This window comes from Pelecanus crispus, chromosome 3 (genome assembly GCF_030463565.1).
Source record: "Pelecanus crispus isolate bPelCri1 chromosome 3, bPelCri1.pri, whole genome shotgun sequence".
In the NCBI taxonomy this organism is placed as follows: domain Eukaryota; kingdom Metazoa; phylum Chordata; class Aves; order Pelecaniformes; family Pelecanidae; genus Pelecanus; species Pelecanus crispus.
Window position 1 is genome coordinate 65,962,477 of NC_134645.1, and position 15,081 is coordinate 65,977,557.

Genomic DNA, 15,081 nt, shown 5'->3' on the forward strand with positions numbered 1-15,081 from the left:
TCGCTTTCCGGGTTTGGGAGTTTGGAGCGTTCAGAAAAGTGCCTGCAACGGCGCGGGGTTCCCCAGGTGGGGCTGCTCCGGGCTTTTCTCTCCCCTCCTCCTCCTCCTCCTCCTCCTCCTCCCCCCCCCCCGCCCCCCGCCCGCTTTTCCTCCTTTGTGGCTACATCCAGGGCGCTTCACCCCCCGCTTCCCACGCTTCCTTCCCCCCCTCAATCTCCACTTTGGGGGGGAGAAAAGCCGGGCTCTTTCCTGTCTCCCAGCCGCAGGGCAGCGCCGCGCCGCCGCGGGCTCTCCCCGCTCCCGCCGTGCGGCGGTGCTGCGGCGGCGGCCCCGCTCCGCTCCGCTCCGCTCCCCTCCCCTCCCCTCCCCTCCCTCCTTCCCACCCTCCCTCCTCGCTCCCTCCTCCCGGGGCCGCTCCCGCACATGGGCGCCGCGCGGGGCTCCCCCTCCGCCGAGGCGGCGGCAGCGGCGGCCCGCCGGCCCCGGAGCGCGTAGCCCGCCCGCCCCGATTCATTTGTTGTTGTTGTTCTCCCTCCCTCTCTCCCTCCCTCCCGCCCTCTCCTCCTCTTTCTGAACTTTTGTCACCGCGGCCGCTGCGCGGATGAAGGCTTTTCGCGCCGGGGACGCCTAGCTTCCCCCCGCCGCCCCCGTGCCCTGCGCTGCCCGCCTTCCCCCCGGCCGCGATGCCGTTCCCCCTGCGGACCCTGGAGCCGCTGAAGCTGTGCAGGTTGGAGGAGGCCGGCGGGGACGGCGCGGAGCGGGGCGGCCCGGCGCCGGGGGACCGCGCCGGGGCGGCGGAGGGGGGCGGCGGGCGCCGCCGCGGCGCGGTGCCGCTCTTCGGGGCGCTGGAGCAGGTCAGCTCCTACGCGCTGGTGTCGCTGCTGATGCAGCTCTCCGACCTCTCCCGCTGCGCCGGCGACATCTTCGGCGGGATCCTCAGCGAGGCGGACTCCCTCTGCCACCGCAACGCCCGGCTCCAGCGCCGCCTCGGCGCCCTGGAAGCGCTCCTCGCCCGCCTCGACCACCGCAAAGTCAAGATCCGTGAGTGCCAGCCTTCCCCGCCGCTGCGGGGCCGGGGCGGCGAGGGGAGGGGAGGGGGGCGGCCGGGGGGTGCCCGCCCGCCGGCGGGGCGGTTTGCGCGGCACCCTCCGCTTCATTTATTTATTTCTTTGAAAAAGAAAGGGAAGAGGGAAACTTAAGCATCCTCCCCCCCCCCCAGCCCTTCCAGCGTTCAGGTGGCGGCGGCGTGTTCCCCCCGCCCGCCCCGGGTGACCCCCGGCCCCGGGGGCTTCGTCCCTGGCTGCCGGCCGGGCAGGGGGTGCCAGCGTGCGGGGCCCGCGGGTGCTGGTGTTTTTCCCCAGTGCTTCCGTCTGGCAGAAAGCTGCCTGAGTGGGGAGAGGGTGTCTGCAGCGAGGGCCCCCGGAGCCCCCGGGGAGGCGGCGGTGGCCGGGGGGCAGCGCGGTGATCCCGAGGGAGCGTGCGTTTGTGTGCTGGTGCCGGCCGTGCGCTAGACTTGGGATCAGCCGGCCTTCTGACGGCTCAGTCCACATGCCCGATTAATTCTTTTGTATGTGCATGGGAAGAGCTCAGTAAATAGAAACCTGGATATACTCCGCGGCTGGTTTTGTATCGCTCGGTTCCCCTGAGCTTCTGTTCTGTGTGGAGAGCTGATCCCGAGTTTGCATTTCCCACCGTCACGCGGAGCACAAACAGATCCGCACAAAGATCCGCATTCGGCCTCGGATTCTTAAGTAGTGGCAGTTTGGGGAAGTTTTGGTTAAGTTCATCTCTGAGCCTCTACAGTGGCCCTTGGAAGCGACTAATTGTGCAGCTCCACAGAGCTACGGTGGCCCTCGGAAGCGACTAACTGTGCAGCTCCCACAGAGCTACAGGACAAGTTTTTCCTGAGCTCGGTCCAACTTTGGAGAAAGTATCACCTAAAAGTTGTGTCTCCTACATGGAGTTTCATTTGTGCATGTCCTAGTTCCCCACAGACTAAGTGAAAGATGGCTTGCAACATCAGCTTAGCTTTGTCAATGTGTTGAAAACATTCAGGAATCCAAAGAACTGTGTTGCAATTCTGGTGGCAGCTGTGTGAGGTATAAGCCCAGCCTAAATAGGATTGCTGCTTGCAGACCACAGGTAGTTTTCTTTTAAATGGAAGTAGAAAGCCTGCTTTGCACGTGGCATGCTTACGAAGAAAATTGATAAGGCCTTTCACAGATGAGATTCAAAGAGTCTGAACCCTGTATGGGTAACTTACCTATTTCATTGCAGAATTATTCCTTACGGAACGCTTCAGTATACGGTTCCTCCAAAGGAGGAAACCATCATCACCCTTATCAAAAGGCTATTCCTGCGGTTTGTAAGGGTTAGGCTAAAGTTTCGTGATACCCAGTTTGACTTTTTTGGTGCTTTGTAACTGCTTGGCAAACTTAAGGAGCTTTTCTTCCTCATCAAGACAGGTATATCCTCTTCTGCCAATATAGTTATGTTAGTTTGGCATGGCATGGTGCAGTCAGACCTGAAATGGGTATGGTTTATTACTGGGGATACCCCCAGTATGGGGGTATATTACATTGAAGCCCTGATAGGAAGCAGTATTTATTTATCTCTATTTTAAATAGGGAGCTAATTATTACTGTACACTGACGCAACACATCTAAAGGGAAGGGTGAAATGAGGCTAGTGCGGCACGGTGCAAACCCTGAAATTTTACATGGGTCAGATGTTTAGTTATTGTATTCTTTCTTGGTCATTGTTTTGCAGAAGTTATGTATTTACTACTTAATTTCTTTTTATTACAACTCGGTTCTCTGAGCTAAGCCTGTTATTGCTTTTAATTTGATGATCTTTGCTCTTGTCATTGCAATTCCCAAAATGGGACACAGTTCTTATGTTTGGCTTTCTCCATTTGGTTTTAAATTCTATGGTAAGTGGCGTCTCTGCTGTCAGATTTAATTTTGCTGCTTAACAGCTGCATTGCTGCTGCTAATATTTAATTTTCAAAGATCTCATGTATTAAAGTCAATGAGAATTAATGATGATTTCTTTCTAATATGTATTTTTTTTTAACTGTATGAAATACAGCCTTCTTGTAAAGGAAGATTATTTTATTTGCCTATCGGTCACAAGGAATTGATGTGTAGGCTAAGTGTATTGACATGCAGTTGCTTATAAAGACATGCCAATTCTCTTCTTACACGCTTTCTGCATATTGTGGTCTGGCCAAGGAGGTTGGGTGGGATGATCAGCTGTAGTTAGCATCATGAGTGTCTCTATAATGCAAGCCACCAAGGCTTGTCTGCAAGTTTAACCCTGTTGCTGGCTTTAAAGGGAAATATCTGCAAAACAAAGAGAATGGTTTAATAATGCTGGCTTTGTTTGGGAACAATGACAAGGGGGATTTTTCCTTCCCATTTTTGAAGATACAGAAGCTTCATGGAGAAAGCTGTTTGCTGGTGCGGGACTGTAAGAACAGCAAGGATTGTAAACAAATTTAATTGCTTTCCCATTTACTAGATTCTTATTGCTCATAAACCTGTTCTTGTGGGGAAAAATATTGTAAACTATCTCTTGTGTACAGGCAGATGCAGCATGATGTTGTAGCAATGACTTAAGTATTTTGCTCTGGCTTGCAGGATGAGGGGATAGGACATTGTACACCTGTTTTTCAAATCATGGGTAATTTCTGCTTGAATAAATGGCTTTTGTTCTCTTTGTGGGGCCCAGACAATAATTTCCTCTTGGAACCGAAGGTCCCAGGGTGACTTCTGTGATCCAAGCATGATCTTATATGAGAAGGACCAGAAGAGGACTAGTGAATTTCAAAACTGGGTCACAACCACTTCTTGGGAAGTAGCTGCAGACTGGCAGCTGATGTAAGCTGCGCTACACATGTCCCTGGTGCTTGGGAAAGTACATACTTTGAACGTATGAGGGTTTTTTTCTTCTGTGTATTATCATAATTTTGTTTCAAAGTAAAGTTCCCATGTAGTATCCTTCAGATAACAGGAGTCCATTAGGGTTTGTTCATCACTGCGCATGGGTGGGGGTGTGAGGGAGGGAAAGCAGGCAGAACAAGGCTCTTTGTCTTCAGTTCGTCATTCTTTACAGTCGTGGACTGTGCTTGCTTGTCTGGCTGTGTGGTGCGTCCTTGTGTGTGTAGGATCCATATGTTCCTAGATGTACGTATCAGAGTATTAGTAGGTAAATGTGTCTTGAACGATCTCTGCTGTTTCTCTTTGGTTATATACTCTTTGGTATCCTGTAGTGAATGCATTAGTTCAAGTACATCCATTCAGCATACCACATGCGAAAACTTTCTGATGTGGCAAACGGGTCGATGATGTGCCGTGTTGCAGCAGGTGCTATGTCTTCACAATCCTTACTGGGGGAAACTTCCTCATCTATCAAGAGGTTGGGTTTCTGCTATGGCCTGCAACTGGGAGGCCTGCTTTCCAAGGGTTTTGTACTGGTGTGCCACACGCACTCGGAGAGTTGAGTTTCATGTACTTCAGGATACTGAAGGTAGCTTTCAGTTGTAGGTGATCTTAGTGATGCTTTTTCCAGGGCTCACCGTGGATGATGGGGTTCGCTGGAATGGTTCAGCTCTCTCTGGTTTGGTTTGGCTGTCTTAAATTTTCCATTGACAGTGCTAGAAAAGCCTCTGTTTGTGTCCCCCAACTGAGAAACTTGTGCCTGACTCCATTTCAAGACAAGGGTATTTTTAAGGCCATTCAGTAAAATGCTTTCCTGATGTGTATTTGAGCTTTGCATGACGAGCAGGGTGTTGTGCCATAAGAAGGGACATCAAAATACGATGAGACATGTCCCTATGGGGCCGATGACTGGTTTATAACTTACGGTGGTGGGAGGCACTAATGGCTCAGAGTGGTTCATAAAATGCAAGTGCAGTTTGGAGTACTCGTGACCTTAGTTTAACTGCACTAGTCATGTCTAGAGAATTAATTAGATTCAGTACTTTTTTTTAAACAGTCTTTCATCAGGTATTCATTAAGCTTATGTGCGTTGCTGTTTTGCGTGGTGTTTTGTTATATGTTTCCAGCATCCAGCTGCTGTAACACGGTTTACACCATCGGACTTGCCTAACAGCTTTTCATCTTCTAGCAGCGTGCATCTGTCTGTAGCTGTGACCTAGCATTAGGTGATGTAGTTTTCATCACTTTCGGTTCTTAAACATCAGGGTGGGTGAGGACAAGTGCCTCTTTGAAGTGATCGGAGTTCATCATGACAGCAGCAGAGAAATCTTGTGTGAATTACAAGGCCAGTCCTTGGGAAATGCTGTGAGGCCTTAAACAGTCATTGTTTTTATAGGGCATGAAGAAGGACATTTTTTCCATTAATATTTGTCTTCTACCATCTGCGGATACTTATGCAAAAAAACCCATTGCTGCTGTTTTCTGTGAATCCTAATGGTTCCACAGAGTGGAAGGCTGTCCATTCCATCTTCTACGGTATTTATTTTTAGTCTTTCTGAAGAGATGTTTTGAGAGAAATGCTGGGAGGTTAACCTAATGACAACTTCTGGTTCAGTTTCTCCAGTAGAAGGATGGGGTTTGGCCAGTTGTACCTCCTGTTCTAACAAGAAGAAACTGATCCTGTGGGAGGGAGGAAATGCTACCTCCTAATCAGTGTTGTTGTTTAAAATCCTCCAGTGTTTGGTTTTAAAGGCGCAGCATAATCATTTGATGTTCATGCAGAACGCGTATACATATATACGTATGTATGTATTTCAAGTTTAAGCATTTTAATGAAAGAGAGCTGGGGGGATGGGGAGCATGGCTTTCTCTCCATGTTGTAAGGACAATCCAGTTTACACTTCATCTCCTGCTATTTTGTTTAGTAAGTATTTTCCACTCTTTGTGTGTAAGGCAGTATTGGAGCACGTTTCCTGCTTTAGCCGAACAGGAAGCTTTATTCAGTTTATTCCTAGGGAAACCCCTCCTCCATCCCTAGCCACCAAAAGTGAGCATTATTTGACACAGTATCAGCAGCAGGCAGGAGATGAACGGGCTGGCTGACTTTCTGGGCTTTCTGTAGCTTCTGGTGTAAGGAAAGAGTGTACAAGATATCTGTCATCTTGTAATAACAAGAAGAAATGCTCGTTAGAAAAAGGCTTAGAAAAAAACCCCAAAACAATGAAAACACCACCCCCCAAAAAAAAACCAAACCCCCAAAAAACCCCAAAACAAACCAACCCCCAAACGAACCACCAAAACCATGGTGTGCTGTTGAGGAAGCTTTGGTGAGAAAGGAATGACTTTCAGGGGAAAAAATCTGTTTTAACAGTATTTGGGAGCTACAGCTTGGCTACGATACTCTACAGATGCTTCAGGTGACCACGTGCAATGGTACTTTTCTTCTCTCTGTTGCTGTGTAATATGAAGATTCAGCAGCAAGGTTCAAACCATGTTAAACAGTTAAATGCTAAGTTCCTGTAGGAAAAAAAAGAAGGTATTTTCTCTTTTACCCTGTTGTAATTATTCAGATTGCTGCTCAGAAGCAATATAACTCTTGTTTTATTTAGCTAGTGCAAGACTAATTATCTGTGGAAATTCAACCTGATCCAAAGGAGATTTCATTTGAAATAAGCAGGAAGAAAGCCTGAGTTAGAAAAAGATTTCCCATGGGGACGATGGGCCAAGTCGCTGTCCTGCTGAGTGGCAAAGCTCCAGCTGAATTCAGTTTGATGAGGGTTTGGCTTGCTGTTTTGAAAACAGTTGACACTCTTTGGCTGAAATTTAGAGCTGCTTTGTACATTGCTCAGAACCTATTATACACCACCTATGAACATTTATTTCTGTAGATCTTATGATTGGCTTGATTGTTAGGAAAACTGTTTAGGAGAGGTAGTTAATGAATTAAACATACTTGTATTTAGTTGTTTTTAATTAGGATCTATTTTTAAGGTTCCTAGATATTTTAGGATACAATAAAATGTCCTCAGAAGTTTCTCTTCCTATTAGTATTGGCACAGTCTCAGCTTGGTTGAGTGCAAGCTAGTAATCTTGGTCTTGTGGGCTTCTCTCCTAAGCTGCTAATATGAAGTTCCTGCAGAAGAGGCATTTTTTGGGTGAACCTATTAACAAACATAAAACAACACAGTGGAAAGCCACTGAAATTCCTCAAAACCTCCATCCTGGAATTTAAACCAGCCTCTAACGAGTGGGGAGTCAGATGAGGCTTTCAAGCGGGATGGGGAGCACATTATCCCACATGTGCTTAGCGATTCCTGCACCTTCCTCTGAAGTGTTTGGTGCTGGTTGTCATCAGCCACGGGATACTGCACTTAACATTGCCAAGGCTGGATTCACTATGGTAATTTCTGGCTTTTTTCCGTATTTCTGGGTGAAGGAGGGGCAATTTCCCTTTCCTCATCTTTCTTTTTTTCCCCTGCATGTTCAAATAAATGATACGATAAATGAGGGCATGTGCTTTGGTTCCTGTTATCAGGAGCATTAGTGCAGCACAAACAGAAAAGGAGATTGAGAAATAGAAGGAATTAAAAAATGCACATTGAAGGCTTGGCAATTATGTAAAGTCCTAGTTTCTTTTGTAGTCGTAAACTAGCTATCAGCAGGCGAGATCAAAGCTGTCCACCCTAACAGTTAACAAGATCAATTAAACATGGTAATCAAATGTTGTTCTTGGCTGCAGGTTTGATAGGAAACCTGCCGGTTGGATGGCAGTCTCCAGAGAGCCTGGATGACAGGCCACTTAAGAGACTAGAAAAAAATATCTTTCTACCTGTGGGTTAAGCACAGATTAATGTAGGTGGACTTGGCAAGTTGTTTGTATTTATATCTTACCGTGTTTTAGTTGGGCAGGGCTTCTTCTGGCTTCAGGCTGTCGTGGTTTTTTTCTTTGTCATTTGTGAATTATGGTGTCTTATGTTAGGTTGGTTTTATTTATTTATTTATTGGCCTCTTGTCCTTTAATCAGCATTGTACATATGAGATTTTGTTGCCCTTTGAGAATTATGAGTAGTCAGAATACGAATGTTTAAGGTCCCACTGAATGTGGTTGAGCTTACGTCACTGTGCAGTCTGGAGGCAGGGTAGTAATGCCTGCGGAGTGATTGCAGTAATGGCAGTGCCGAGTAATTGCTTTGCCATCACTCCTCTTGGTAATTTCCCCGTTGGAGCTGCTGGTCTACACACTTTCTAGGTTAAGGCCTCATTATTATTATTTTTTTTTTTTTCCTTCCTCTTCTCTTCCTCCTTTTCTTTAGTAGGTTAGGCTCCCCACCCCATGTGTGCCCTGAGCTGCCTCTCCATCTCTGGTCCTGCCTGCCCTGAGGTGTGACAGCTTCAGTGTCCACTCTGCACCTCGCCACCCATGCTGTGCCTGGTAAAACTGGCCTTGAGCATCTCCCCTTCCTCAACTGCAACGCTCTCTGCATGCCTGATAGTTGGTAGGATTTGAGAGGAAGGAGGTGAGGGGGTGGGAGGCAGAGACAGGAGAGGGTGCAATTTGACGGAGCTTCTGGCTTTCTCGTCACAACCCCTTCTCACCCCTCCATTTTATACGCCTTGGTGTTAGCTCCAGCGTAAGGCCTTCCCAGCTGGGGTTGTGGCACAGTGGTAGTAATAGTCTTATCATGTCTGGGTATGTCCCTTTGTTCATTTTTTAATGCTCCCCTTCCAAACACAGAGGTGCCTATTGCTCTGCTATAGGAGTATAAATCAAGAGCAAAACCATTCCACAGTGGTGGAAGTGAGAGTATCCAGGTATTACTTGAAATAAAAAAACCTGAAAGGAATTCACTTTAAAGTATATCTGTGGCTGAGTTCTTATAACTTTGGAACTTAAAGGACATTTTAATGTTTCAGTATGTTTAATTTCCCTAATCGACACGTGAGCAGCAGCTTTGTTTTAATCTGAAATTTAACGTCTTGACAACCAGTAGATCTGTTTAGTTGATTGGATATTCCTTTTACTGTAATCAGGCTGTAGTCTAACTAAGCAAATTTTGATAAATCTAAGATTGTAATTTTTTAATTAACTTAGCTCCTACTTTTCAGAGATTGGGACTATAACAGATGCCTCCTGAAGTACATTGGAACTATGGATGCTATCTGAAGAATTGAGCCGCTTAATTTTTCTACTAGCGGTAAACACTAATGTAAATTGTAATGGAAAAACGATAAAGTAGAGGTTTCAAGCATATTGAGTAATAGTGGCAGTGGTGGTGGTTTATTTTTTTATTTTATTTTTTCTTGTTGAATGGCCAAGTGGAAAATTAAAAGACGAGACTTCTCCAGGATATTCTAAATGGTAACGTATTGTACTTCAATGCTCTTCTTTCTTCTTGCTCCTCCCAATTTTTTTCCTTTTTATTATCAAAATGCAGGCTACAGAAGAGCTCTCATCAACTTTTAAGTGGTGGGATAAATATTGCCGCTCACTGGCTTCATATATTCTTCTATGTCTGGTTGCTACATTGGTAAGCTTTCTCAACAGCTTGGGTTTGAGTAAGAAAGCAAGCTTAGTCTTTCTCCTGGCAAACAGACATCTGTCTTCCGTTTTCTACTTGGGCAAGTTTTGGCTTTTGGCAACAGATGGAGTTTGCTTATGGGAAGCTCAGCAGGACCCGAGAGGAGTGCTTTGTGGGTTATCTCTAGTGGCACCTTTTGTTCCTGTTGTATGGGAGGAAAGAGCTCCCAAGTGAGTGGTGTTGGCTTTCCCTTCCCATTCAGTATCTAGTTGATGCTAAGTAACTGAATCTGCTTGAGTGGCTTGAAAAACCAAGTGATGTTTGGCTAATGCAGTATCTTTAAATGTTAAAAAGAAAACCTTGAAATGTTGTTAGCCACATTGTCAGTAGAGGCCTTAAAACATTTTGAATTAGCAAAAAGAAGCCAGCTACCAGGAAATGGGAACAAGTTCTTACAAAACTTACCTAAAACATTCAATTTTTTTTTTTAGCTGTGGTGCTTGATTGTTGGTTTCGAAGAAAGATAACACAAGCAAAGCTTGATGGATTACACAGCAAGATTCCCCCCCTTATTTTGGACATGATGCAAATAAAATCCTTTTTTCCTCAAGTTTGGAATGATTTTTTCCACCTCCAACATATGTAGTAGACACTGAAAATGTTTCTTTGCAGAAGGCCAAGAATCCAAGAATTTCTGGAAATAACCACTCTGTAAGGTTGAGATATATGTTAATGGGTATATGAACAATAATGCAATGAAGTATATGGTTATAGTCTCCTTTATACTATTTTGATTTGTAGTGTTGGAAAGTTGGAGGCCCTATTTTGTGAACTTCAACATTTTAAATATGAGAAAGAACTTAATAAGTTTGTTCTACGTGTGTTATGAGGGAGAAGGAGAATGAGAATACTGTAATATTCATAATATGCCTTGGTGTGTTAGTTTAGATGCAGTTTTCTAAAACTTGTTCATTAAAATATTTTCTTGTTCTATTAAAATAAAGGTAGGTAGTTACTGCGTGGTTCCTCCTGCTAGCTTTTTTCTTAATAGCACGTGTATGTGATAGAAGATCAAGAGTATTACAAGGTATAAGCATATTTATCACAAAAAGTCAGTTTGCATGGCTGAATGCACAGTATAGGGAATGGGTAGGGTACAAAATAGAAGGGCGATAATGGGGGGATAGCAGGGTTTTGTACCAGTTACGTTCGGGAGCTTGATGGAAGCCAAGATATGGGAAACTGGTATAGCAACTGATCTCCGTGGGGCCAACAGCCTTCCCCGTATCTCTGGCTGCTACCCTCGCAGTGGGGAGGGTGTGCAGTCCTGTTGGGCAGGCTGGGATGGCCCAAGCCCTGCGGGGAGCAGTCCCACGGAGGTTGGGGTGGGGGGCCCTGGCCCCGTCGGGCCGCACCTGGGCTCGGCCCCAGTTGTGCTGAAGTGGCTCTGTCTCTGCACTTGCCAAAATCCTGGGTAGTATTGTCTAGGGTTTACCTTGGCCTGGGGAGGCAAGCAGTGATCCTAATAAGGGTGGTTTAAATGTAAATGGATTATTATATACGGTTGATTTTGAATTTATAGTTGCCGTAATAATTATATTAACTACATTATAAAATATACAGAATTTTAATCTATAATCGTGATCTTTACATTCAGGAAAGATAGGAAAGCTGGAGAAAATGAGGTGAGTGCGAGCCAGTTCTCTTGCCCTGCCTTGTCTTGGTGGTCAATGGTAGGTCAAGGCTGCCCTCCAGCAAGAAGTCCCATGCATGGAGAGGTGGGAGGCTGTGCTTGCTTATCCTGAAGGAAGGTGAAACTGTAGTGTTGGCCTACTTGCGATCACAAATTTCCTTAAAACATTAGAAAGCACTTATTAAGCACAGCCACAATACAGATTTAACTGTGAGCATAAGGCTTTTTGCCCCAAGAGAGTCTAGTCTTAACACATACAAGTCAAGCTAGAAGATGGCAATTTGGTTAAGTGTGGTTTAAAAAGGCCTGTGTTAAAGAACCCGAAGTTTCACAATAGTTATGGGCCTTCTTGAGGTCTAGGGGAAGAGCAGGTAATTAGAAATCCACAGAGTGCTTGCCTGAGGTGAAGAATACCACAAAAACATAGAGCTCTTGGTGTTTTTTTAGTTTGTCATGTTACAAAAGCCTCTGTTTGTTCCGTATCTGTTACAGAGACATTGTGTCTACTTGGTGGTAACGAAGACCAAACCCATCTGCAGTACTTATTATCTTGCCTGCTCCCACTCATTGCTGAGTTTGGCTTGAATTCTTTAATTTGTGATGTCCCCTCTGAAGAGCATGGTATGTAACATGGGAGGGAGTGCTCTTCAAGGCTTGTTGTTTTGATCCTGTTGCTCTAACGGAGCATGTTTTCCTCTCCCAACCCTTTTCCCAACACACAGAATACAGTAGCTTTTTCCTTACAAACCATTTTGTTACTGTTAGTAACCTTGCTGACAAATTGTGAAACTTGCTGCAGTCTGGAAATAGCTACAGCTTGTAAACAGTAGGATGAAGAGTAGGTGATTTAGCATTGTACATAGAGATAATGTGCTGCAGGTTAACACATCAAATATTTAAATTATTTAAATGCATTGTGTAGTACAACTGGTAGAAAAATGAATTATGTCACAATAGACAAAAGCTTGTCTTCATTTGAGCTCCTGTCAGCTTGGTGTGTTTGTGCTCCGTTGGTTTTGTCACTAGTTATGTCTATACACATATGGTATTTCTAATTTAGAGTGCTATTAGTGGCTTATAAAAATAAAATATGAACAAACTTAATCCTGAAAAGAAGTGAAAGTATGGGTATATTTCTGGTAAAAGTTTGTATTTACCAGAGAGAATCCCAGAATATTTAAGCACTTAACAGAAATAGCAAGTTGGAAAAATGGCTGATGGACAGAAGACAGATCCCGCCAAATAGCAGGCTTCAGGGTGAACTCTGCAGGTAAGCACTGAAGCGACCAGAGTATTTCTCATCACTCAGCCTGAAAGTCCTGCGTGATCTCGGTTAACAGTAAAGCACAGTCTCCGCTTTCAGGGTGTTATAAAAGCTACTTGAACTGTATGCCATTTGCTGTAGTGCTGGTTTTTGTTTCTCCACCTGCCTCAGTGGCCATCCCTGAAACTTTTCAAGGAAAAGTTCTTGAGGCTTCTTGATCATGTATTGAGAGCTTTGCAACTGAAAGAGTAAATGCTTTTTTTTTTTTTTTTTTTTTTTTGTGGTCACTGAAATCCTGGAATCGTGATGGCACCTCCTGAGACCATCTAATCCAACTCTCTACTTGGAGTAGGCTCAGGTTGAGCAGGGTGCTGAGGGCTGTGTCCACTTAGGTTTTGAGTATCTCCAAGGATGGATTGTCTACAACCTGCCTGGGTAACCTGTGCCAGTGTTTGACCACCCTCACAGTAAAAAAAGTTTTTCCTTATGTTTAAATAGAGTTTCTTGTATTTCGATTTGTGCTCATTGCCTCTTGTCAAAGCATTATAAGCAGGAACACTAATACACTCTTCTTATTGCAAGGCTGTCCAAGACAGGTGCTAATTTGCACCCAAGATGGACAACCTGATCAAGAAAGCTTGGGTACTCTATGGCCTTAGGTAAATGTCTTAGCATGTTTATCTGAAGGAGGATGGGTAAGGGAAGGTGTTAGTTAAGTAACAAAGCTGGAAGCCAAAAAAAAATCACATAATTACTTACTTGAGGACTTCTGACCTTGCTGTGCTTCTTTGGAAGAACTTTAATACTCTCAACAAAAATACCTACTGCTTCTGTTGAACGACAAGGTAATAAACTTGATATCAGAAAGGTGGAAACTCTCCCCAGTGGAGATAGTGGAAACTGTTTCCAGTGTCTCACCTTACAGATACTGTTGCCAATGTTCTTACAGGGTGAAAAGCATTCAGCCTTTGCCGGAGGAGTCCTGAACAACCCTTTCGTGTGCTTAAGAATTTCAGCAGCGGCTTCTTTTCAAAATTCTGACAAAGATTCTTGGCTAGTTTTTTGGAAACTGCTTAGGATCTAGGTTACATAAATACAATATCCTTTTTTTTTTTTGCTTGTAGACAGGAGCTTTCTTAAGCAGGTTAGAAAAGATACCTTATAGTTTTGTTCTTCATCTTGCTTGGGACAAGCAAGTGAACTCCAGTGATAATTATGGGAAAAACCTTTTTCATCATCCACAGCAGCAGTTGATCAAATAAAGTAGTTCCTCAGTATCCTGAGTTGCTGCTAATTACCACATTTTCCTATCCTTCCCCTAAGCAAGCAGCCTTTTAGGCTGAGTTAATTGGCAGGACTTTGTACGCGTGATGGTGCTTTAAATTAAACTTGTGATTTAAGGGCTCAATAAAAGCTATTGGAGAAAAATCACTTATTTTAAAATGTTTTTGTTAGACTCTAGGATTACCGGCATTTTATGTAACCTATTACTTACACACATGGATGGCAAACTATTATTATACATTCATTTTTTTCCCCAATGAAAGTTCATAAACTCTCGTTAAAGTGTCCAGATTCACATGGAGGAAGCCAAACTGGCATTCGATAAAGCTATATTTAAAGTTCTTGGCAGGACTTTTCCCATATGAAAGATGTTATATGTAAGCTCTTGGAATAAAACTTTTGAGATGACAATTCTAAAGACTACCAGATCATCCTACAATTAAGGTATTTAAATATTAGATCACAGTTTTGTGTCAGAGTTCTCTTGTCTTACACCATCTTTGTATTGTACATGTAAATTGATTTTTGTTACAGCATCTCTGGGATATATCCATTGGATAAGCTTGTAATCTGAGGTATTTGGCACCTCTGCTTTCTGCTGTGGAACCTTGCAAAAATGCGGTTCAGTGAAAAGTCTGGCCTTAAGTATTTGAGCAAAATGAATGATTTCCCCCCCCCCCCCCCCCCCCCATTGTGTTTCTAAGGAGAATAGTTATAGCCTGTGGAATACATCCTGTTTGCTCCAATGAAACCCTTGCTTTTTATTCGTAATACCTACTATTTTTCTTCTTTGTTAAGGCTGCCCACATCTGACCCAGGACTTCTTAAAGCCAAATAGAGATGTGTTCCTTTGCTTTTTTCCAGGGAGGAAAAGGGGGGTTTTGTTTTTGTGTGTGTGGTTTTTTTTGTTTGTGTTTTGCTTTTTTTTTTTTTTAAACCAGTTAGTTTTCCCTGTGGTGTTTTCAATCAAACCTGTGTCTCTCTCCCCCGCCCACCCCCAATAAACACTCAACCCTTAAAACCCCCAACAAAAAACCCTCAATCAAAAAAGCCCCCACCAGATGAAAACAACCAATTCACTTTGTCTGAACTGTAAGAAAACCAAAAAAGTAAAGGCATTATATCTTAAATACAAATATTCTGATTTTGTTTTTCTAATCTGTATCATTAGTAGTGTAGATCAAGAGCCTAATCCACAGTCATTTTAAAGTTGATTATATTCCTTGATATACATTTTTATATAAGCAGATCATGTAGCTAAATTCCCTTTTTGCCTGTCCCTTGTTTGCTTTTAAGGTCAAGAAGACACAGAGGGGTGAAGTCTGGGCTGACTTATGATTTGCATTTTCCAACATCAATTTTGACCTTGAGTTGCTAAGT

The 15,081-nt window shown here is 44.1% G+C and overlaps 1 protein-coding gene across 1 annotated transcript in view; it reads left to right on the plus strand.

The window, feature by feature from the left end:
• Positions 1 to 683: 683 nt before the first annotated feature.
• Positions 684 to 15,081, plus strand: part of NHSL1 (NHS like 1) — a 187,426-nt gene continuing 173,028 nt past the window's right edge. Inside the window, exon 1 of the mRNA XM_075707890.1 lies at positions 684 to 1,041. Coding sequence (XP_075564005.1) covers positions 684 to 1,041 — 358 coding nt within the window. The remainder of the gene's footprint in view (positions 1,042 to 15,081) is intronic.